This window comes from Macaca fascicularis, chromosome 18 (assembly GCF_037993035.2).
Source record: "Macaca fascicularis isolate 582-1 chromosome 18, T2T-MFA8v1.1".
Taxonomy (NCBI): domain Eukaryota; kingdom Metazoa; phylum Chordata; class Mammalia; order Primates; family Cercopithecidae; genus Macaca; species Macaca fascicularis.
In genome coordinates, this window is record NC_088392.1 from 10,490,958 (window position 1) to 10,516,814 (window position 25,857).

At 36.1% G+C, this 25,857-nt stretch overlaps 1 protein-coding gene across 13 annotated transcripts in view; it reads left to right on the forward strand.

The window, feature by feature from the left end:
* RTTN (rotatin) overlaps window positions 1-25,857 on the forward strand; it is a 193,793-nt gene that overhangs the window by 8,542 nt on the left and 159,394 nt on the right. For all 13 annotated transcript variants that reach the window (XR_012427194.1, XR_012427193.1, XR_012427192.1 and 10 more), the window contains 5 exons: window positions 543-693; window positions 3,590-3,755; window positions 6,329-6,510; window positions 8,827-8,942; window positions 20,853-21,023. Coding sequence is in view for 8 of the 13 variants with exons in the window: in XM_074022620.1 (XP_073878721.1) it covers window positions 543-693; window positions 3,590-3,755; window positions 6,329-6,510; window positions 8,827-8,942; window positions 20,853-21,023 (786 nt within the window). In the remaining 5 variants the exon portion in view is untranslated. The remainder of the gene's footprint in view (window positions 1-542; window positions 694-3,589; window positions 3,756-6,328; window positions 6,511-8,826; window positions 8,943-20,852; window positions 21,024-25,857) is intronic.

Below are 25,857 nucleotides of genomic sequence, written 5' to 3' on the forward strand. Positions count from 1 at the left end.
ATAGTAGAGAGAGAGGGATCCAGGGTGGGGAATTGTGGCATCTCCACAGCAGCCAGTAAGGCTTCAGTGTTCTCGCTCCACACTGCCAGGGCTGAAACGGACTCCAGTGGGTGGCAACTGTTAATACATAGGATCAAAGCTGGCAAATGATAGCAGAGGAAAGCTGTTAATTCCCAAAATGTGGTCAAATGATTTAGATGCTTGAGATGAAAAGGGCTTGCTGTGATTTTTAAAGTGTTCTCTGTAATGTAGTGTCCTGAATGGGGAATAATTCCTGTCTTCTCTCAGAATAGTTACTCAACCAACAGATTTTAGAAATTAGGAAACACTGACTATTTTATTTAAATATTGTCTTATTTTATTTTGACCCATCTACTTGCCTTATTTTGCCCATTTCTGTTTCTTATGTCTTGCAACTATTTGGCAACTTATTTTACTTCTCTTGATTATTCACTTAGGCTTACTTACTTAAGCTCCACATTCTTCTTTGAAGTTGAGCACTTTGTTCCCTTAATCATTTTCATGGCTCTTGTTGATTTCAGAGCCTTTTATCTCTGTTGAAACTGGCCTTTGGAGGAGATGGAAAGCATCGCCTGGCATTACAGTCAGTGTCCTGCCTGCAGCAGCTGTGCATGTATTTAAGAAACAGACTTAACTTTCACCGAGATCCAGGTTTTTTCTCCAATAAACAGGGTATTTATTTTTATCTGTTCATTAGCCACTGGTGTTATTTGTAGATTTTTCTGAGAACTTTCCATTATAGTTACTGTTAGGGTTTATTGTGTACGCATTTTCACAACATAAACTCCCCACTCCTAAATGTATTCAAATGATTATCTTTACAGATTGCGTGAATGACAGAAACTGCCATGATCTCTTGAGCCTTTTTTTTTTTTTTTTTTTTTTGGATAACAGATACTTACAAGGTGTTTTTCTTTTTTCTCCCAGACTTGTAGAAATTCTATATAGTGTTGTTAGGACGTCGTGACTAGGATATTGGGTATGACTATTCAAGTAGGACTGTGGCATTTTAGCAAGTTACATATAGTGTTAATAAATTGTTTTGTTTGAAAAATATTGATTTGAATTTTATGAAAAGTATTTATATGCAACTTGCGATGTAGTCAAGTGTTCCAGCAATGCCAGACTTTTCAGAGAAAAAGCGCCACCTAATGGCCAAATAGAGTACCAGTCTGGCTTCAACAAAATGGTACAATTGAGGATTTTTGTGTGCTTAGTGCAATCTGCATTGAAAGTCAAATATTATAGTCATTTGTCATCATGTTTCATAGTTAATCCCTATTTCATTGGGGGTTTCACTGATCTTGTGCTACTTGAATATTTATGCTTTACCTTGGTTTTATTCTAGATTTTAGAGTAATGGCATCGTGTAAATGACACAATGAATGTATGATGGCTACCCCATACTTCAACAGAAAAAGAGTTATGATGTTGATTAAAAATAGTTGATATCTCTGAATAATTGTTAATGTATTTAATAAGTATGTATTTATTACCTATTATATGCCGCTGATAGTCTAGCCTCCAGGGAAGTATAACACTGAACAAACAAATAAGATCCATGCCGTTATGAGCATCTATTTTAAAAGACTGGGGACAGGTGATAAACAAATAGTCAAGTTTGCTTGAGATAAGAAGTACTTGAAGGAAATAAAAAGGGTGATGTGACAGAACGTGGCTGGGTAAACATAGCTTCATTTAGGATAGTCAGGGAAAGCCCCTGAGAGGAGGTGACCTGAAGGGTGACAAGGAACCGTCACTCGAAGAGCTGCAAGAATAATGTTGCAGGGAAGGCGAGGCCTCAAGGTAGCACTGAGGGTGATGTCCTTGAGCAACTGAAATAAAGCCCATGAGAGTGGAGTGCAGGGAGCCGGGCAGGAGAGGAGAATGAGGTGCCATCAGAGAGGTAGTCAGGGGCCAGAGTACATTGGGGCTTGCAGATCTTTTTAAAGGTTTTGTATTTTCTTTGAAGTGTAGTGAGAAACTCTTGGAGAGTTTCTTTTTCCCCCCTCTCTCTGACTGTAAATGCTTTTATTACCTAATTCTTTTTTTAAATTGGGGTAAAATATATATAATATAAAATATGCCATTATAAACATTTTTAAGTGTACAATATGGTGACATTAATTACATTCGCATTGTGTGCAACCATCACCACTACCTGGTTCTAAACCTCTTCATTATCTTAAACAGAAACTCTAATCGTTAAGCAGTGATTCCTCATTTTTTCTTTCCCCAAAGCTCTTGATAACCTCTAATTTACTTTCTGTCTGATTTTGTCTATTTTAGGTACCTCATCTAAGAGGAATCATACAATATTTATCCTTTTGTGTCTGGTTTATTTATAATGTTTTCAAGCTTCATACACATTGTAGCATGTATCAGAACTTCATTCCTTTTTATGGCTGAATGATATTCCATTGCATGTATATCCCACATTTTATTCATCTGTGCATTTGTTGATGGACATGTGGGATGTATCCACGTTTGGCTATTGTGAGTAATGCTTCAGTGAACATTGGCATGCAAGTGTCTGTTCAGTGCCTGGTTTCAATTCTTTTGGGTAATACCTAGGAGTGAAATTGCTGCATCATACGGAAATTTTATCTTTAACTTTTTGAAGAATCGCCAAACTATTTTCCACAGCAGCTGTACCATTTACATTCCTATCAGCAATATATAAAGCTTCCAGTTTTTCCACATCATCACTAACTTGTTCATTTTTTTCTTTTTTAAAAATAATTATAGTCATCCTAGTAGATGTTAAGTGGTATCTCATGGTTTTGATTTGCATTTCTCTAAAGACCTAGTGATTAATGACCAGTGAATCTCTAATGACTTTTCATGTGCTTATTGTTTGTTCATATATCTTCTTTGGAGAAATGTTTAATAAAGTTCTTTGCCCATTTTAAACATTGGGCTGTTTTCTTTATTGCTGGGTTTCAGGTTACTTAGATATTCTGAAAATTAACACCCTTATCAGATACATGGTTTGCCAATATTTTCTCCCACTCTATGGGTTATCTTGACACTTTCTTGTAATGTTCCTTGGGGTACCAAAGTTTTAAATTTTGATGAAGTCCTGCTTATCTGTGTGTTCTTTGGTTGTTTGTGCTTTCGATGTCATATTTAACAATCCATTGCCAAATTCAAGTTCATGAAGATTTAGACCTACTTTTTCTGCTAAGAGCTTTATGGCTTTAGCTTTTATATTTAGGTTGTTGATCCATTTTGAATTAATTTTTATGTATCGTGTGAGGTAGCCATTCTTGGAGAGTTTTAACAGAGAGTGCATGATCTAGTGTTTTCTCCTTTGGTAGTCTCTAATGTTGTAATTGAATACCATTGACTAGAAGGTCCCATGTAATCAAATCAGTTAGATATAAACCTAAATGTGCTAAGTGAATACTTATAGAAAAGTTTGATCTTTGCTTTTGTTTTTACCCCTGTAAAAGGATTCCTACTATCTTAATTTGTTAATGTTTTTGGAAGAATGATACATAAATACTACATAGTCAGAAGTCTGTTTCTACTAAGGGATAATTTTATTCTTTCTTTTTTTCTCCAGACACAGTTTCCCAAAATTCTTCTTTATCTTATTGTCATGAAGCAAGAGGTACTCATCATTCCCAGAACCCTTCCCCGGGAAGCAGCAGCCCTCGGCCTTCTGTGGTTGGACGCACAGGCCAGCGACCCAGAGGAGATGGCCAGGATTGGGATGCAGTGTCCTCTAGGTACGCAATGTCTCTGGGGAAATTAGAAATGCTGGTTAACTTGTGTGTGTTAATTTCAGAAGGAGATAATTATTTTTCTGTCCTTTTTTTTTTTTTTTTTTTGAAACATTAACATAGGTATAGGCCTTGTGTTAAAACCTGGCTTCATACTTTTTTTGACCATGATCCACAGTAAGGACAGATAAATATTACATCCCAGCTCAGCAACTCAGTGCTCAGTACGTGAACGTATACTCTGTTTATGTATATATGTGTGTGTATGTGTCCCCCAAAGCAAAAGGTTCACAAAATAGTATTCTGATACTATATTCGACACACTGAACTATATTTTCAGTTCTGATTTCATTAAAAAAAAATGATTCTGACCCACTAAGTTGTTTTTACCAGCCACAAATGGAATATGATCTAGTTTAAAATTATAGCTTTAAATGATAGATACACTTTTGATAGTATTTTAAACATATTTTTGTCTTATGACAAATGCATAAGTGTTTATTGTTAAAAGGAATGGTTGGAGAATTTTATAAAATAAGGACTCTTTCAAGGTGAACAATTTATGATATTTGTGTAAATACAGATTTTTTCTTTTTCTTTCTTTTTTTTTTTTTTTGAGACAAGATCTCACTCTCTTGCCTAGGATGGAGTGCAGTGGCCCGATTATAGCCTTGACTTCTGGGCTCAAGTGATCCTCAGCCTCCCAAGTAGCTGGGACCACAGGTGTGCACTACCACACTTGGCTAAGCCTTTTATTTTTTGTAGAGACGAGGTCTCACTGTGTTTCCCAGGCTAGTCTCAAACTCCTGGGCTCAAGTGAGCCATCTTGGCCTCATAAAGTGTTGACATTACAGACATGAGTTACCATGCTTGGCCCCCAGTGCTTGGCACCCAGATTTTCATACACCAACTTTGCTTAAAAGGATTGGTGTGGTATTTGTATGTTACCTTATCCTTGGGCTGCAAACGTGTTAAAAACATATTAGCCTCTTCTTTAGTGTCATTCTAAAAAATGTTCAGTAAGTTGAGCATTAGTCTGTTGGCTTATTTTCTTGCAATACTGCTACTACTGTTAACAAGCTAATACCATTTCATACCTGCTGTGTGCATGGTGTTATGCCCTGTGCTTTGCATACTTTATCTCCTTTAGTTGTCTTAGAATAGGATTGATATTATATAATGGGATTGGTATTATTATTATCATCCTCATTTTACAGAAAAATCTGAGGTTTAGAGAGGTTAGAAGCATGACAGTTGGTAAAGAGCAGAGCTAGGGTTAAATAAAATGATAGGAGAGTCTGTGCTCTTAGTTCTTATATTGTAATTGGTTGATCAGTCACGTTTTTCTCTTTCTCCTTATAAAGCCTTTCTGCCTCATTCTCTTGTGTGCTTCATGGTTGTAAGTTTTCACTCATGAGTGAACAGCTTCCTCATGTGGCCTTTCAGAGTTACACAGAAGCCCTAGTTGTTTCCATATTTTGGGGTGCTTGGTTTCTTGAAATTGAAGAAACGACAAAGTTGGTATATAATTCGGGCAGATTTAAATGTTCCATAGCATTAATATATCTCTTGTGATTCAGCTTCAATTGTGGATAACACCAAAAGACAAAATTTTGAGGCTCTTTGTAAATGTGAGGCTCTAGCCTTTCTACACTTCTTAAATCCTTACTCCAGCACTTTGCATCCAAGGTAAGAACTTTTTAATGAAGAAAGCCAAGGACGATGGGATGTTCCTTTTTTTGGGGTGCATTTTTGAAGTCACTACATGATGTCGAATGTGCTAAATGAAGTAATGCATTTCCCACGATGTTTTTCTGGAAACACCCTTCATTTCCTAACATTGGCTTACTTGGAACAGTGGTGAAACTCAGAAAATCTAGGAAACTGTATGAACTGTTGGTTTGGTCTTTACAAGTTGAATACAGAAGAGCTTTCCTATAAATCTGCTTGTTTTCTTTTAGAAATGAATGGGTTATCAGTGCTAATATTGATGGCTACTATAGGAATGTTGACATACTTTGAGATATCAGCCTGAAAAGCAAAATATAGATGCATTTTTGGCTTCATTTACAATTTTGAGTCTTTTTTTTTTTTTTTTTTTTTTTTTGAGATGGAGTCTTGCTCTGTCGCCTAGGCTGCAGTGCAGTGGCGCAATCTCAGCTCACTGCAACCTCTACCTCCTGGGCTCAGAAGATTCTCCTGCCTCAGCCTCCCCAGTAGCTGGGGTTATAGGCGCGTGCCACCATGCACAGCTAGGTTTTTTTTGTATGTTTAGTAGAGATGGGGTTTCACCATGTTGGCCAGGCTGGTCTTGAACTCCTGACCTCAGGTGATTTGCCCGCCTCAGCCTCCCGAAGTTCTGGGATTACAGGCATAAGCCACCACTCCCGGCCTTGAGTCGTCTTTATGGAATTTAATTTCGTAAATTTGTCAAAGTTTCTCCAAATCTGACCAGAGTTGAATGAAGCAATAGAGTTGTGACTTGTATGAGGCTTCTGATATGCCAGGCAGCAGATATGCAGTAAATCTGTTTGGGGATTGTTTCTATATGCAAGGTTGATCATTTGTTTATTTTGCAGTGGAAGTAGTAGTCATGCTCATGTAAACTCTAGGATATCCGTTCATTCACCTTTGGATATGGGACACATAGATCTGCCAGAGCTGGAAACTGAAGACACATTGGAGCTACAATTCCAGCAGCTCAGTCTTCCCCAGTTTTGTGTCTCCGTTCTGGAATCAGCTGTTCCTCTCTTAAGAACAGGTTAGTTGTTTTTGAAATCATAATCCTGATGCAATTTGTGTTTTTTTGTGTTTCGTTAGGATTTTCCTTTTTTTCTCTTCTGTGTTAGGGCTTTTGCAATCTATGTTTACTTATCTTTTGAGATATAAATTTTTAAAAATGTAATAAAGTCTTTATTATTTTTAAATTAAATGTGGATGCCATGGAGGGCTATTCAGCTAGCCCTTCCATTTTACGAGTTTTTATTGGCTTTCACGCTTATTTTTTTTAGAATTTTAATTTTTTTGCATTTATTCTTGCTGTCATCTTATTTTTTTCTTTTTTTTTGGGTTATATGGCTATTTTAAATTTGAACAATGACAACATAGAGCAACTGGAATAAGTTATAAAAGGTGAACTGGCTTGAATAGACCAGAATAAAAAAATCTTTGGCTTTTGCTCTTTGGAAACTTTTTGAATAGCTGTCAGTTGTTCACTCTTCCCATTCATTTCTTACTACTTAAGCCACTTAACATGTTAAAAACAAAACTCCAAAACTGGATTCTTCCCTTTGTGGTAATTATTCTTTAAAAAACCCACAAATATTTTCAGATTACATTTTTGTTCAGATGTGCTAGGAAAATTTGAAGAGGTTTACTGAAATATACACTGGTATTTAATTGTAACTGTGCTGAACAACGGTGACAGCAATAACAATATGGCGGATGTCTACTGAGTCTAGAAATGAAATAGCAGTTACCATGTATTGAGTCCCTACTGGGTTCTGCCTTCATACTTTGGTTTTGTGTTCATTATTTCATGCACTCTTCATATCAACCCTTTCTTTCCTTCCAATAGTGGTAGTTACTAATTTTATCTCCATTTTTACAAGTGATGAAGGTGAGTTTTAGAGTGGTTTAGAAACTTGCCTGAAGTCAAACAGCTAAAAGCAGGGACTTGAACCACGATTCTTCTGAATCTAAAGTCCATGCTCTTAAATACTTTAGCATTTTGCAAGGTAAAGAAAGTTTTAGAAAGAAAGCAGTCATGATTTTTATTCTCAAAATCTATACATTTTCAGCATTTGATAAACTCATCAGGATATAAATAAGATAAGAAAGTTTTGCCCTTTTTACTTTATACTGGCAAAGTAAAAATATATATTCCAAGTTAATGGTTCTTTAAGTCCTATGTCTATTTTTTGCCACTTGGAGGTGATGGAGGAGAAAGAAGCAGGAAAGTATGTATTTGGAAAACATTTAAAATGTTTTTATACTGAGGAAAACTGTGTACCCATACGTTTTACTCAGTAAGTGCTTCTACTAGCTGGAACTATGTATTAATTCATCTACTAATAATCTGAAATGAAGGAAGAACTGAACTGTGGCATCATAAAGTACATATGTTTATCTGTCTGGTAAGCTGAGAAGAACAGTTTTAGACTTTAATGATTTTGCATTTAACCTTTTCTTAATTTGCTTTAAAAAGTCAGATTGATAATTATAAAGCTATATCTTGGTACATAAAAACTTCGAAATGTTCTCCTGCCCTTTTGTGGTAAATTATGGCATGATTTGTAACTGTTCAATATCATAAGAGATTTCTAGGAGAATTTGCTCCAGCTGTTCTAGTAAAAAAATTAATCTAGATCCTTCCAATCTGGTAGTTTGTTTTACTTTGATTCATTAGAACTTAACCTTTGGGATGCGGGGTGGGAAGGTCTAGTGTGAATCTTCGTCTCACATAGGATAATGGAGATGGAGTCTGTTATTCTGTCTCTGTGGAGAAAGGAGTTTGCTCTGGTGGGTGTGACTTTGGGAAGATTTTTTGAGTTTAAGGTGAGTGCAAATAGAGTTTCTTGAAGTTTCTTTAGCAAATGTCAGCATGTTCATTTATTCCTTTAGTTGCTCCAGTCCAAGCTTAGCTTCCCTGGCAACTCCTGTGTGGGAAAATATTGATTTATGAGAAGACTCAAGCCTTCTAGTACTAAGTAGAAATTATTGGAATAAGTTTCCTAAATCTTTCTGGTGCTTTGTCACATATTACGTGTAACATAGTTGGTCCCTAAATTAGGAAAATTATTTTGATCTATCTCACAGTACCTGTTAGATTATTGCTACTTTCAATATCTTTTCCAATTATAAGTGTATTTTATTTGTTATGTAGTAAAGTAGTGTTGTGATTGGAACAGAAGCCTTCAATTTGATTGTAAATTGTCATTTCTCTAAAGTTCTAAGAACATTAGAAAAGAAAATGTTGGAGTATGACTAACTAGAATATGAGCAATATGATATTCAGCTGATTATTTTAAAGTTAAGTAACTTTTTCTCCTTTATGTTTTTCTGTTTGTATTCCTAGGTAGCAGACAAATGATAGTAAGAGTTCTGGAATTGCTTGCAGAGGATATGACACTTATTGGTGAAGCAATTTCAACAGATATCTGGGATGACAGCAGCCTTTTTGGTATAGATATGGTGAGAATCAATGTTTTCTTTGGGATATAGGGAATAGTATTTTTTTTTAAGATTTTGGTTCTTTTAAGCTAGTTTCATTGTCTCATTAGTGTTCAAAATCTTTTTTCTTTTTGACTCAATATGTCCCATGCTTATTGTATAAATAGCCTGGAACAGGCCTATTTTTCCAAAGGTTCTGGTTACTGCTAATAGGGGAAGGTATATTAAGACCAAAACCAGGCCATTAGAAGTGGTTATAGCTACTGTGATATCATTCTTTCCTTTCAGGAACATTTAGGAAATACATATTTTTAAAGATCGTGAATTTATATTTTTATTTTTCTTATTTTAAATTTGTATTTCTTATTCTTGCGCTTGCTTGTAGAAAGTCTTCGTTCCTAGCAGTATCAGCATAATTACTTATTAGCTTTGACCTTAAACATACGTAAGATAGTTTCGGAACAGCAGTATTAACATTACTATGAACAACTCTACTAAAAAGTTCAAGATTTCCTGGCAGTTCTTTTTGACATAGACTAATCTCACTAAGGATATACAGTCAAAATACTGTGCCTTAAAGCTACCATTACCAATTCAGCATACAATTAGATTTGTTTTCACTATTGGGAGTTGTTTTTTCTTCGTAAAAATGTAGCTCAGAGATGCCTCCCTCCCATTCAGTTACCTTGAAGATGTTTTCCTTATTGGTAGTCATTTTTATTTTCTGGCTATTTTTTTCTATTTTTATTTTATTTTTGCAAATGTAAGCAACTAAGTATGTAGATTCTTATCCTCTCCCCTTCCTGCATAAAAGGTGGTATATTATATACACTGTTTGCACCCTGTTTTTGTAACTTAAGAATACGTCTTATATACATAGAATAGTAGGTATGGGGGTTATTCCTTATCTAGACGTGAGATTTTCTCATTCTTTTTTATAGGTAGCAAATGCTTCGTTGTGTATTTGTTAACCCAGTCTCTTGGTGGATGTTGTTAATATAAATTATGTACAATGAATAATGTGCTTATGCTGTTTTATAAATGTACAGGTGTGTCTTTAGGGTAGATTTATTTAAGTGGGCATCCTCTTTTTCTAAAAAACTTTTGTTTAGCTTCAGCGGTACATGTGCAGGTTTGTTATATAGGTAAACTGTGTGTCGTGGGGGTTTGGTGTACAGATTATTTTGTCATCCAGGTCATATGCATAGTACCTGATAGGTAATTTTTCTGATCCTCCTCCCGCTCTCCACCCTCGAGTAATCCCTGGTGTCTGTTGTTCCCCTCTTTGTGTCCATGTGTTCTCATTGTTTAGCTCCCACTTATGAGTGAGAATATGCAGTATTTGGTTTTCTGTTCCTGGATTAGTTTGCATAGGATAATGCACCTCCATCCATGTTGCTGCAAAGGATATGATCTCATGCATTTTTTGGCTGCATAGTATTCATTGGTGTATTTGTACCACATTTTCCTTAATCAGTCTGCCATTGACAGGCATTTAGGTTGATTCCATGTCTTTGCTATTGTGAATAGTGCTGCAGTGAACATACATATGCGTGTGTCTTTATGGTAGAATGACCTCAAGTGATCTGCCCGCATCGGCCTCCCAAAGTGCTGGGATTACAGGTGTGAGCCACTGTGCCCGGCTGAGCCATGTTGTTTATGTAGCAGAACAGCAGTTCCTCACTTGGCATCATAGATAGGTTTTCGTAAACTGTGACTTTAAGCCAACTGATTTCTAACAAACCCAGTTATTTTTTCTCATCAGCACTTAGTTAAATGGCATGGAACTTGTAACGCTGCTTCGTTAAAGTCAGTTTCCAAGAACCTGTTGAATGTGTTAAGTGACAGCTTACTGTAGTTTATTCATTTTATTTCTGAGTAGTATTACATTGTGTGGACTTGCCACAATTTGTTTATCCATTCACGTGTTGGTGGACATTTGGGTTGTTTCTAGATATTACAAATAACATTCCTGTGGAGATTCCAGTTGTTCCACATCTTCAACATCTATTATGTTCAGTTGTTTTTTTTTTTTTTTTTTGCAGGGGGAGAGGGCATTCTGATAGATGTGCAGTGGTATCTTATTGGGTTTTAATTTGCATTTCCCTAGTGACTGATGATATTGAGCATCTTTTGCAATTTTTAGAGAGCAAGTCTAGGTCTTTTTAAAACACTTATTCTTAAGTATTTTATTCTTTTCAATGCCATTGTGAATGAAAATTTAAAAAATTTTTGGGTTGTTCATTGTTAGTATATAGAAATACAATTGAGTTTTGTGTATTGATTGTCTATTTGGTGGCCTTGTTGAAAGTTTTGATCGTGAATGATTATTGTATTTTGCCAAACCTTTTTTTGGTCTCTATTGAGATGATCATTTAGCTTTTTGAAGAGCAGAAATACTTAATTTTGATGAGGTTCAGTTTCTTAATTTTTCTTTTATGGATCATACTTTTGATATTTTACCTAACAAATCTTTGCCTAACCTGGGATACAAAGAATGTTTCCTATGCTTTCTTTTAGAATTATTACATAATGTTTTAGGTTTTATATCTTTGATTTTGAGTGGATCTTTGTATATAGTACAAGGTAAGGAATGAACTTTTTTTTTTTTTTATGGGTATACAATTATTTTCTCAGCACTATTTGTTCAAATGCCTATCCTTTCTTTCCTGAATTCCTTACCAACTAACTCTATATGGGTTTACTTCTGGACTCTATTTGATTGATCAGTTTTCCCTTATGATGCCAACATCCAACTAACTTAATTATTGTAGCTTATAGTGAAGGCCTATAGTGTAGCTATAGTGAAGCTTACTGTTAAGTCTTGAAATAAGGTAATGTAAGTCCTTCAACTTTGTTCTTGTTTTTCAAAGTTGTTTTGGCTATTTTAGGTCCTCTGTATTTTCAACATCAATCAAATTTGTCAATTTCTACAAAAAAAAAAAAAAAAGCCTGTTGTGGTTTTGAATGGAATTGAGTTGAATTTGTAGATGATTCAGGAAAAATTGACATCTTAATAGTATTGAGTCTTCTGATCCATGAATACCATATATATGCCTTCACTTGTTTAGCTCTTTATTTTTATTTTTTTTTGACATGGAGTCTCATTCTGTCACCCAGACTGGAGTGCAGTGGCATGATCTCGGCTCACTGCAATGTCTGCCTCCTGGGTTCAAGTGACTCTCACTACAGCTTCAGCCTCCCAAGTAGCTGAGATTACAGGCATGCGCCACCATGCCCAGCTAATTTTTTTGTATTTTTAGTAGAGACAGGGTTTCACCATGTTGGCCAGGCTGGTCTTGAACTCCTGACCTCAAGTGATCGACCTGCCTCGGCCTCCCAGAGTGCTGGCACTACAGGCATGAGCCACTGTGCCCAGCCTTATTTAGTTCTTTAATTTGTCTCTGCAATGTTTTGAAGTTGTCAGTGTATAGGTCTTCTGCGTCTGAGTATTTCAATTTTGGGTCTTGTCCTCTGGCTGGTTTTTCTCTTTATGGATCTTAATATTTGATATGTGTAGTAATTTCTGATTGGATGCTGGACCTTTTCAATATTACCATGCTGAGTGTCTTGATTTTTTATTTTGCCCTTTTAGAAGCACTTTGGGAGGGTTCGGAAGCACTTTGGGAGACCAACATGGGAGCATTACTTGAAGCCAGGAGCTTGAGATGAGCCTGGGCAACAAAGCAAGACCTTATCTCTTAAAAAATTAGTAATATTAGCTGGGCAGGGAGGTGCATACCTATAGTTCCAGCTATTTGGAAAGCCGAGGCAGGAGGATCACTTGAACCCAGAAGTTTGAGGCTGACAGGTGGTTATGTTACTTGTAGAGCAGTTTCATTTTCTCAAGACTTTAAAAAATTTGGTAGAGTGGGTCTAAAATAGTGGTTTTCTACTGGGGGTAATTTTGCTCCCCAGAGGATGTTTAGCAATGTTGGGAGCCACTTTTGATTGTCACACCTGGAATGGTGCTACTGGCTTCTAGTAAATAGAAACCAGAACAGCTCTCCACAGATAAGAATTTTTTGGCTCAAGATGTCAAAAAACCTTGAGGAAGTGTTGAGATTGAGAAACCCTGACCTAGAAGAACCTTTGCTTGGGGTTAAACTCTGCTCCTGAGGTGTAATCCTTTGGGACCTCTATTGAATGTTCAAAGTGATTATTGATGCTGTCTACTCTGCCTGGCTAAAGATTGAGTTTTGTTGTCTTGTGTGAGCCCTGGGACTTGTTCAATTTAAATCTCAGTAATCATCTTTGGCCTATATTTACAGAGTATCTACCTATAATATAAGCCACCTAATGTCAGCATGGACTAGATGGAAACTTGTTTAGGTCTCTGAAACTCTTTCTTTGCATAGCTCTCCCACAATTCCTAACCATGTCAGCTTCCACAAGCAGCTTCATCTCCTAACGTCATTGAGACTGTCAGACTCTTTGGATTTCTCTTGCCTGTGTTTGCTGTACAGTAATTGTTTTCAGGTATAGTAGGACTGTCATTGCTTATTTTCCTTCTCTGTGGCATCATAGTCCTGCACTGTCTACTGTGCCACTTTCTAGTTGATTTCTGGTGAAGGACAGGAGAAGTCCTTGTTATTATTTCATGGCCAGAATTGGAAGTTTTACATAAATTTTTAAATTAGGCCATTTAAGCAACTGGTGTATCTGTGAGTTATTAGGGGCTTAAATGTACATTTATCTAGAGTGAAAATTCTGGATCAACTTTAGAATAATCATTCAAAGTGTGGAGAGATCAGGATACCTTGGTTTTTGCTGTTCGTATTTCAGTAGAGTAGATAATTTTAGAAAATATGGCATTAAATTTTATTTTTTTGCAAGATGTGTTTTGATAAGTAATATTTGCATGAGTAATCAACATGTGTATGGTAGTAGCCTTAGGAATGTTATATTACAACATAATATTTAAGAGATCTATGGAATACCAGAGTATGTCTCCATGTAACTGGAAACCATATCTTTTTTAACATTTCAAAATATCATAAATCATTTGTCATTTTATATCTTTCATTTTGAAATTGTCATCTGATAACCTTGCCTTCCTTGAAGATTTGGCATTCTGTCTCTTCTGTTAATGTGAATTCCTAATGTCTGGTCTTCCTTCTTCTCCTTTTCTTCCTTCGCCTCTCCCTCCCTCCCTTCCCTTTTGCTACCTTGTCAGGGCAGTAGAATCAAAATTTGTTACTCATAAAAGTATATATTGAGTCTTACAGTTATCAGGTTTTTTTCTCTTTATGCTATTTTGATGTAAGTCGGTCTGTATTTAATTAAACATTGTTACAGGCTGTCTGAAATCCTTGTGAATAGAGGTCTGAACATAAAGTACAGATATTTACATAGTAACAATACCCATGTAAGAAAGAAACCCAAACTTGTATTTTTTTCATAACATGAGCCTCTTTTTTTTTTTTTTTTTTTTTTTTTGAGACACAGTCTCGCAGTCTTGCTCTGTTACCCAGGCTGGAAGCAATGTCGCAATCTCGGCTCACTGCAAGCTCCGCCTCCCGGGTTCACGCCATTCTCCTGCCTCAGCCTCCCGAGTAGTTAGGACTACAGGTGCCCACCACCACGCTCGGCTAATTTTTTTGTATTTTTAATAGAGACGGGGTTTCACCATGTTAGCCAGGATGGTCTCGAGCTCCTGACCTCGTGATCCGCCCACCTCGGCCTCCCAAAGTGCTGGGATTACAGGCTTGAGCCACCGCGCCTGGCAAGCCTCTTAAAAAGAGAAACAAATTGCATGTTTTAAAATGGGTATATTTTCAAGTCTTTAGTTTTCAGATAATAGTTCTGAATCTTGGTGTTTCTTTAGTCCTTAAGGTTATCACACTATTTTTTAGTACTTTTAGGAGATTTTTCACATATTGAAGGTTTTCTACAAGTAAATTTTTCCTTTGAAGTGTGAGGAATGCTTTATCAGTTGTTTCTGAAATTAACTTAAATTTTCTTGGCCAGAACATTTATCTGTAAAAGTTAGTCATTCACTTTTAACTTTTGGCTGCTGGTACTTTATGATTCAATGAATTATTTTTACTTTAAAGGTTAATTCTGTTGTACAAGTGCCAGTTGGTATGTTAGAAATGCTAAATAAAACAGAAGTACTTGAAATTATATTTGATTTACTTTTACTTATTTAAAAAGAATAAATGTCTCTTTTCTTTGGCTATATTTTAAAAGAAGCAAACAAGTAAAATTTCTTAATGTTCATACTTTTGCCAATTTTCAAAAGAAAGACAGAAGCAGTATTTTTGTTGAGTCATTAAAGGAACAAAATAATAAATGTTGCTATCAATTTAGAAATTAAGTACCTGAGGATGTATAATCAAATCTCTAGGTGTTTCCACACAGTGCTAATGTCAGTAGCATCAATCGTGTCTGGAACTCTGTAACTCAGCATGGAAGGGAATTTCAATTTCCCCCCTTAATTGAATACTTTTTTGTTTTGTTTTGTTTTGTTTTGTTTTTGAGACGGAGTCTCTCTCTGTCACCCAGGCTGGAATGCAGTGGCCGGATCTCAGCTCACTGCAAGCTCCGCCTCCCAGGTTTACGCCATTCTCCTGCCTCAACCTCCTGAGTAGCTGGGACTCCAGGTGCCCGCCACCTCGCCCGGCTAGTTTTTTGTATTTTTTTTTTTTAGTAGAGACGGGGTTTCACCGTGTTAGCCAGGATGGTCTTGATCTCCTGACCTCGTGATCCCCCCGTCTCGGCCTCCCAAAGTGCTGGGATTACAGGCGTGAGCCACCGCACCCGGCCAATTGAATACTTTTATATTACTTGAAGTAAATAAAAGAAAAAATATTTTCACCAAAATTAGTTATGCTGACCTAAAGTATGTCATGTGTCATTCCCCCTAGTCCTCCATCATCAAATCAGGTCTGTTTTTTCCTTATTTATATGCTAAGTTAGGTTCAACATGCAAGGAGAAAGTAGCCTTCACCTCCTGCCAGATAACCTAGACTCTTAGGTCTATATTCTGTTTCTTTTCCGCATTTCTTCTGTGTCATTCCTGTCATTGCAGTCATTGGAAAGCAGTCTTTTCATCTTTGTGACTCACTGCTTCTAAATTCCCATCTGACCTGCTGTGAACTGGTAACTTCAATATCAAGGCATGTTGGTAGAATTCTAGAATGTTAGTAGGACTTCAGGATGGGCTAAGAGGATTGTGAAAGAAACTAAAGATAAGGGCTTTGTATCCGGTAAGGGCTCATTAAGGATATTTGGACCAGATTGTGAATTGATAACGGGGGTAATGGAATCTCTAATTACATAGACCTTCCCTGCTGCTGCCACCATTCCAAAGACAGTTATTTTAACTCACATTTCCTGATTGCCTATTATTAATATATCCTTGCCACTTGGGGTATCAAATAAGATGTAGTGCTTTTTATGCCTGTGGGTGATAGATACTTTTAATGTGACATTAGTAAAACAGATAAGCATACAGGAATAACACTTAAACTAAGGTAGTTTAAATAAAGCACTTACTATATATCAGACACTAAGCACTATTTATGAAGTCATTTAATTATCATGACCCCGGAAACTACATAACTTAGGCACAGTTTATTTTTCAGGGTCACTTGAGGTTTTGTATTTATAGCCATTATGTTTTGTTGCCAGTGATGCTTTGAAAAACACTATGAGCTATGAACTTGGGATGTCAGTGAGGGCTTTTTTTTTTTTTTTTATTTCCCCAGACTCAGAGTCTCACTGTGTTGCCCAGGCTGGAGGGCAGTGGCGTGATCTTGACTCACTGCAACCGCCGCCTCCCAGGTTCAAGCAATTCTTGTGCCTCAGCCTCCCAAGTAGCTAGGATTACAGGCATGTACCAGCACTCCCGGCTAATTTTTGTGTTTTTAGCAGGGGCTGGGTTGCGACTTGTTGGCCAGGCTGGTCTCAAATTCCTGGGCTCAAGTGATCCTCCTGCCTCGGCCTCTCAAAGTGCTGGGATTACAGGCGTGAGCCACCGTGCCCGGCCTCAGTGAGGGCTTTTTGTAGATCTGAATGAACTGAGTTTTAAATTATAAGTAGGATTTGGCCAACCAAATAAAATAACTTTTTTTTTTTTCCCCAATCTGGTGGAGAGTGAGAATGAACCATGAGCCATGACAAAGAGGCATGGATAGTTCTGATTGGAGGTAAAGGATGGGGCTGGTGGTAGATGGAACACAAACACCTAGAGCATGAAATGTGAGGTGCAGATAATGGAGAGAGACTGGTGGGATAAATGAGGGTCTGCTGGTAGGGGTTTTTTGACATGGTGCTGAGTAGTCCTGCCTTTCCTCTGAAGGCAGGATGAGATTGCTTTTAATCAGGGAAGTGCCTGGTGAGACTGGCACGAGGAGCTGTGACTGGCTGCGGTGTGGAAGGACCCTTGGGAGCATGTGAGGGGCAGAGCCTGCTGCAGTCTCTTACTCCAGGTGCCTTGTGGAATCCACAACCCATTGTATATTGCAGTGGTAATGTATAAGTTGTGTTTACACTAAAAATCTATTTTATTGGTAATATTTAAGAAATTTTGCTAACCTGGCATTTCAGTTTTGTACCTTCTGTTGTAAAAACTATGACTATCCTGTGAGGACTGGTCTTTCCCCCCCCATCAACTCCTTTAGGGTTGTTGTTTAAACATCTTTAGCCCAAAGAATTAAAAAATGTTGACCAGTTACTGTTGTTTTTCGGTCCTTTCCTAAAAAACAAAACAAAACAAAACCAAAAAAAACCACTTTTTTTTTTTCTTTTGCTTAGAAGAAATGTTGGAAATGGAACTGTAAAACTCATTCTTAAAGTACTTGCTTTTTATGATATTTTGAGAAGTACTCAATTCATCATTAGAATTAGTAAGATTATTTTAAACAATTTCACAAGTAGATAGACTTTTAGAAAAAGCCCTACAATACTGAGATCTTAAATATATATTTTGATTTAAGTTGTAAATTATCAAAGTTAATCTTGAATAATAGAGATGTTGTTCTTAGTACTGTTTTCATGGAGAAATACTGTATGGAGGAATTAATTGCCTATCAATATAATAAGACTGTCACTATATTTCCAGTTTGTTTTCTCTAGACCAGTAGTTATTTGTATGAGGATGTTTTACTTTTTGTTTTAATCTTGTAAGGATTGTTCTACTTTTGGTTTAAATATTTATTACTTTTTAGTTTTATTTCTTGGGGATCAGAGAAATATAGCCTTAAATATACATTGAAGTTTTCTTTGTGGTAAAGTATTTTTAAAGTTGATTTTTGGCAGTGTTTCTTGGAAACTTGAAGAGAAGTTATATTCTTTGTAGTGTTCAAAGTATATGCTATTAATTTTTTTTTTTTTTTTTTTTTTTTGAGACAGAGTCTCGCTCTGTCGCCCAGGCTGGAGTGTAGTGGCCGGATCTCAGCTCACTGCAAGCTCCGCCTCCCGGGTTTACGCCATTCTCCTGCCTCAGCCTCCCGAGTAGCTGGGACTACAGGTGCCTGCCACCTCATCCGGCTAGTTTTTTGTATTTTTTAGTAGAGACGGGGTTTCACCGGGTTAGCCAGGATGGTCTCGATCTCCTGACCTCGTGATCCGCCCGTCTCGGCCTCCCAAAGTGCTGGGATTACAGGCTTGAGCCACCGCGCCCGGCCTATGCTATTAATTTTAATTACGTTCAAAAAGACTGAGTTAAAATCTATAAATCCATATCATATCAATGACATGTTTTGTTGATGTTCTATGTTATTCAGATCACAGACTCATTTTTACTGAGTCTTTATTGTTAAACATGTCATCAGTAGAAAATTACTGTAATTTATTTTGCCCTAAATTATTCACTATTCATACTGCTTAGGTTTTTTGTTTTAATTCTACTACTCATTGAACTTTTAACCTTTTATTCACAAAGATTTTTTTTTAAAATTTTATTTTCTTTTTTTTACTCTTAATCCCATGACAGTTAAGGATTTATGTATAAATTTTTAATTTTTGTTTTTTACTTCAATATGAAGTTGTTTCATTTATAGGAAAATTTAAACTTTTTATAGTGTAGTTATGCTTGGTCTACTGTCAACAGTTTTTGCCTTTTTTTGCTTATGTGGATTATTTTGTCTTCCTTTTACTTCTGCAGTGACATTGTTGTACAACCATTATCATTATTTACACAACTTTTTCATCATCTCAAATGGAATCTCTGTACCCATTAAACAATAACCCCTCATTCTGCCTATCCGCAGCCTCTGCTACCTCATATAAGTGGAATCTGTATTTGTTTTTTTGTATCTGGCTTATTTTACTTTTGTATTTGGCTTATTTTATTTTATGTTTTAAAGATTTACCCATGTTGTAGCATGTATCAGAATTTAATTCCTTTTGAATGCTCAACACCCTTTTTTTCTTTTCTTTTCTTTTCTTTTTTTTTTGAGATGGAGTCTTGCTCTGTCGCCCAGGCTGGAGTACAGTGGTGCGATCTTGGCTCACTGCAACCTCTGCCTCCCGGGTTCAAGTGGTTCTCCTGCCTCAGCCTCCTGAGTAGCTGGGATTACAGGCACGTCCCACCACACCCAGCTACTTTTTGTATTTTTGGTAGAGACGGGGTTTCACCATGTTGGTCAGGCTGGTCTTGAACTCCTGACCTCGTGATGTGCCTGCCTCGGCTTCTCAAAGTGCTGAGATTAGAGGCGTGAGCCATTGTGCCCGGCCTCCTTTTCTTGTATGTATATACAACATACCACATTTTGTTTCTGCATTTATTGGTCATTGGCCACTTTGATTGTTTCCACCTTTTGGCTGTTGTGAATGGTGCTGCTGTTAACCTGGGTGTGTATACATCTCTCTTTGAGACCCTGCTTTCAGTTCTTTTGGGTATATACCCAGAAGTGGATGATATGATAATTCTGTGGTTTTTGAGGAACTGCCCATTATGGTTTCCACAGTGGCTGCACCATTTTACATTCCCTCTAGCAATGCACCAGGGTTCCAATTTTTCCATATCCTTGCCAACGGCTTGTGATTTTTGGGCCTCATACCATTTAGTTTTTCCCTGTATAGTCATCCTTGAATTGAAAAAATTCTGATATATTAGATTTTTGTTGTTAGTTTGCAGGTATTGCTCATTCTTATTTTCATATGTTTTCAATTGAGAATTAAAGTAAGTACTTCAGTTTTTTTTTTTTTTTCCTGTCTTACTAAGGGTGTCCTTTTACCCGCTAGTTTATGGGGGCATATCAGTATATCTGGGATATACTTTGTCTATATTGATGTGACTTACAAGTCAGTCTACTATGCATAGGTTCTTCTTCATATTTAATGTATAACTTTTAGTTTAAAAGATACGATTTCTCTTTTTTAAATTTATGATGGCATAACATTTTCCACTTGAAACCTTATTATCTAAAGAGAGTTTATACAATTTGATATTTAATTGCTTTTTAATTATTTGACTTTCCTTGATTCATTTCTTTAGAAATGTTGGTATCAGTTTGAGGACAGGGATTATCATGTCTCTTGTACTAATGCATTTTTTTTTCCATTATGCCTGCCACTGTGTTAGGCATATAGTAAGCATAAGAAATACTTGACGAGGGGTTAATGCGTTAATTGTTCCACATTGGAACAATTAAGCACTAGAAACTAGGAGGAATTTATGGTTCATTTACCTTTTGTATTTTATTGTTTATACTTATTCATTGTTAGTTAAGATTGATCATATTAAATACTTACAGATTATTGTATTTTTAAAATGTAGGTGGTTTGTTGATCATTCTTTTGTGCTTTTTAAATTATGTCAGCAGGTATTGGTAATTCTCAGAGAGAGGAATAAATTTTGTTTTGGTTTCTTTTCCTATTTAATGATAATGATAATATTTTAATCTGTTCTCCATGGCTTTTGTACACTGGCCCGTAATATTGGTTGTTTTCTTCTGTTTCGTGTTGTGTAAATGTTTTCAGAAAGAGAAACTGCTCCTGGTGTTGGGAGCCCTTGGAGAAACCATGTGCTACCATAAAAGTAGTATCAGTTTGGAGCAACCAGAGGTGATGCTTGTGCACCACAGAATGGCCTTTATCAGCATTTCCCTGTTTGCAGTTCGACTGCTACAAACGCTTCTCCCTGTTGAAAAGGTAAGGCAGGTAATGCCGCTCATTTGGAATTTACTGACTATTCTAAATAAATGCTCTGTTGTAAATTGCTGCTGCTCTTTTCATGGTGTGAAGGTATTGTGCTTTAGGCCATTTTCAAAATAAGTGTAACAGGTTATATGGGAAATGTAGAAATTGAGAAATGGCTAACATTTTGAACAATTTTGACAAAACATTTGATGGGAAATTATTTTTTAATCTTGCTATTGTTTTTATTGCATATGTTTTACTGCAGTCTGTACATTTGTTTGTTTATTCCTTGTTCATTCAGTGAATAATTTATTGATTGCCTACAGTGGGCTAGCAGTATTACTTGCTGGATGTAAAACTGAATAGGTTAGAATTATTCCCTGGCCTTATAGAGCTTAATTTTGTAAAAGACAAGACTTGCTGTTATCTGTACATATACATATACGTATATGTATTCGTATAGAAGACATAATCTCTTCCCTCAAGTGATCCCAAAGTTATTAAAGAAATGAAACCAAATAAGTCAAACAATAACATATAGATGTATATGTTATTTGGTCTCATTTCTTTAATAACTTTGGGATCACTTGAGGGAAGAGATTATGTCTTCGATACGAATACATTTTTCCATACATATATACATATATAATTGGTACACTTGATGTATCTTTTAATTGATTGGAGGGCATTGAAAGCCTACTGATCTTTATCTCTGCAGTGTGTGTCTTGGTTCTTACCATTAATATCAAGAGTAGCCTTTCCTTCTCTTCAGCTAGGTACATGTTGTCAGAGTTCTCTACTTACTCACTATTTCCCAAGTTCCTTGACACGTAGAATACAAACAATAGTTTCCATTACTGCTGCAGAAATTATTTTGTAGTTAGCATATCTTAATGTCCTGGAACCTTTTCTTTTTCTTGTTTTGTCTATTAAAAATAGTGTTAGCAGTGCTTTAGTTTCTAAGTGTTGATGAAGTTGATTTCTGAGGACTCTCCTATTGTATTTGTTGTATTTCATGTAAATTACTGGTGTGTGGTGTATTTTAGTAACTGAAGGGAATTTTTTTTTTTTTTTTGGTCACATGTGTTTCTCTTTCCTTTCTGCCAGCAACTTAATTGCTTAATATTTTTATTTTAGCACCTGATCAAAAGAATTTCAGAAGATATCTTTGGTAGGATTAAATATCCTGGTTTTTATTTGATTCACCTAGTTAATATTTGGTAACTTGTTTTATGTCTAAACATATTTGTAGTTTGAGTTATGTAATATATGATTTCATACCTTAATATGTCTTTTGAAAGTTGTTTTTTTGATTAACATGTTGCTTTAGGTGTCTTTCACAAAGCTGCTTTTCTGCCCATGATAGCAATAAACTATCTTTTGTGCTAGTCTTTATTCTAGTACTTTTTTTTTTTTCCTACTTTTCTATTTTACCTAGCCCTTTCTTTTCTTTGGTGTTTTCAGTTTTTAACTTTTACTCAGAAAATAAGATGTTGATTTAAAAAACATTTTGATGTATGAAGAATAAAAATTCATTCATAATTTCAAGTTAGTTTTGAGGCTTTTTTCTTTTCTGCTTTAAGTCTAATTGACAGCATCCATAAAAGTTATTTATTTTTAATTTTTTGTTTTTGTTTTTGTTTTTGAGACAGTCTCACTCTGTCACCCAGGTTGGAGTGCGGTGGCACTTTTTTGGCTCACTGCAACCTCCACCTTCCAGGTTTAAGTGATTCTCCTTCCTCTGCCTCCCAAGTAGCTGGGTTTACAGGTGTGAGCCACCACACTCGGCTAATTTTTGTATTTTTTTAGTAGAGACGGGGTTTCGCCATGTTGGCCAGGCTGATCTTGAACTCCTGACCTCAGGTGATCCACCCACTTCCGCCTCCCAAAGTGCTAGGAGTATTGGCGTGAGCCACTGTACCAGCCTATTGATTCTTTTTTTTAAAAAAACCATTTCTTATTATCTAATATACATTTTCTGTGTAACTAAACACTTCATAAATTTTAATGGCTGCTAATATTTTACCAGAAAGATGTTCTATGATTTCCACAAGGACTCCAGAAATTAAACTTTTATGTTTCTTTTTTTCTTTTTTTGGTATTTTGATAAATAACACTATGTTGAATTGCTACTTACACATGTTTACTTGTATTTTGGATTCTTATATTCCTAATAAGGGCATTACTAGATCAAAGGCTGAATGCTTAAACATGTGCTTTTATTATAAACATAAGTTAAAAATATTATAGTTTCATAGGTTTTATTGTTTTTAGCTAAAGAATGGATAAAAAGAGTAGTACATGGAAAAGATAATTGTGAGAATATATGGCGGGGAAATTATTAAAAAGAAGCACTTTTTGAAAGTGCCCAAGGCTGGTGTCTCTTCTGTGTGTTTGCTAATCGCAGTTTCTGAAATTGTGCACTGTTAGTTTAATCAGAACACTTAAATTTTTAAATTATTTTTAAAATGCTATCAGGAAAAATACATTAAATCTGTAAAGGCTTTTTTTTTTTTTAAACTTTCATATACATTCTGAAAAGTACATAGTTCCGTGCTTTTTCTACTTAAGTGAATGTATCTGTCTTTAAAAAGTGACCAACCTCATAACAGAAAATAGAATGTTACCAGCATTCCAAAGGCCCCTTCCCATCTGTTACCTCTCCCTCTTTCTCTGAGCCACACTGCTTTCTGACTTCAGTCACTGTAGATCAGTTGGCCTGTTTTGAATGTTGTTTAAATGAAATTATAAAGTAGGTACTCTCTCAACTCCTTTTCGAGGTTCATAACTATTGTTGCTTATAGCATTAATTTAACTTTTATTACAAAATATTCCATTGTATGAAGTCTGTTAAAGGTGATTTTAATATGTGTAAATATTTCTTTAAAATATTCTGACTGTATTTTTAAATGTGAGGTTATCTCTGAATTTGAATGTTAGTGGTAAAAGTATCTCAGATCATTCAGATATCAGTATTTTGTGGTGTTCTTGTTACAAAGACAAAGGAGTGGCACACTAAAATGCAGGTGTGGGAGAAATTATGAAAACGAGAAAACTATTCCTTATGCAAAACTCTTTGTTGCCCTTAGTTATTAAACATTTGCGGCTTTGTTTCCTAGAATTCTGTAGAGCATATAGTCCAAACTCTATTTTCTTTTATTTTTGAGACAGAGTCTCGCTCTGTTGCCAGGCTGGAGTTCAGTGGCGTGATCTCCGCTCACTGCAGCCTCCGCCTCCTGGGTTCAAGCGATTCTCCTGCCTCAGCCTCCTGAATAGCTGGGATTGCAGGTGCCCTCCACCACGCCCAGCTAATTTTTGTATTTTTAGTAGAGATGGGGTTTCACCATGTTGGCCAGGATGGTCTCAATCTCTTGACCTCGTGTTCTGCCTGCCTTGGCCTCCCAAAGTGCAGGGATTATAGGCGTAAGCCACCATGCCTGGCCCAAAGTCCATTTTCTAAGTATCACTTATATACACAATGTGTTATCAGGTGATCCAGGAAAACGATTACATTTTAAATACAGTATTTTGCTTTAAGGAAAATAACATCACTTGTGTTACTTTTAATTTCTAACTTGTATTCACTAGTCATTATGTTTCTGCAGTCCTTTTTTGTTTTGAAGAGTAACAATTTTTCAAGGCATAAGCATTAAGAATGGAAAAATTCCAGTCTCTTAAGACAGGAGTTGAATTTAAAATATGGGTGTCTTCCTTAATATTATATAACTGAAAAATTAGTGGTGCTACAATTGCTTGTTATTAAGTATTGCAAATGATCAATCTATCTGTGGGTTGAAGTATTGATGGAAAACTTATCCTATCAGTTGCATCATGTAGTTTATTTTTGATTGTATTTTTTCATCAAGTGCTTATTTGGACCAGAACCAAAATAGAAATCAGTAATTTTACTTAGTGCTAGAATAATGTAAAGTTAATTTTCCATGCTTTTTTTTTTTTTTTTTTAAAGAAAAGGTAGTTATTGTTGTATTGTTTCCATTTTTAAAAACAAATCAATATCTAATTTTTGGTAGTTATTTTAAATATATAACTTGGAACTTTATTAAAACAACTTTGATCATTGTGGGAGATTGTAATTAAGGTATTTGTTTTTAGATGATTATATTTGTTTTGATTAATTGGCTAAGTACTTTAAAGTGAGATCTAAACAAGAATGTTATTTCATTGCTGTTAAATTTCTTCTCTGGTTTATATAAATGTAAGGTTCTGCTGCCCTCTGTCTGTTGCTAGCCCACTAACAATTGAAGTAGAATTTGGACTCTGCCTTTAAAGTGGTTTTTTTGAGTTGCCACTGACCAAATAGGTAATTTGAATGTTGGAAAATAAATATGAATCTATGTAGAGATTTCCTAAGTTTGACAAAATGTCCTGTTTTGAAACTGATACTTGTTGATTTTAAATGATTTTGGAGAATGCTCATGTATAGGTTAAAATGATACGTTGGTAATCTTGTGACAAATATTGTGGTTGGTAAAACAAATGAAGGTAATTTCGTTTGGGGAAACATCTGGGAAGTAAGAGGTAAAAGTACTAGCTCTGTTCTGGAAGCAGAAGCACAGAGCATCCTAGGAACTGCTGTTACTCTTCCTTAGCTACTGATGCTCACTGAGGGTAAGGAAGAACGCCATTCTCCTGCCTCAGCCTCCCGAGTAGCTGGGACTACAGGCACCCGCCACCTCACCCGGCTAGTTTTTTGTATTTTTTTAGTAGAGACGGGGTTTCACCGGGTTAGCCAAGATGGTCTCGATCTCCTGACCTTGTGATCCGCCTGTCTCGGCCTCCCAAAGTGCTGGGATTACAGGCTTGAGCCACCGCACCCGGCCTAACA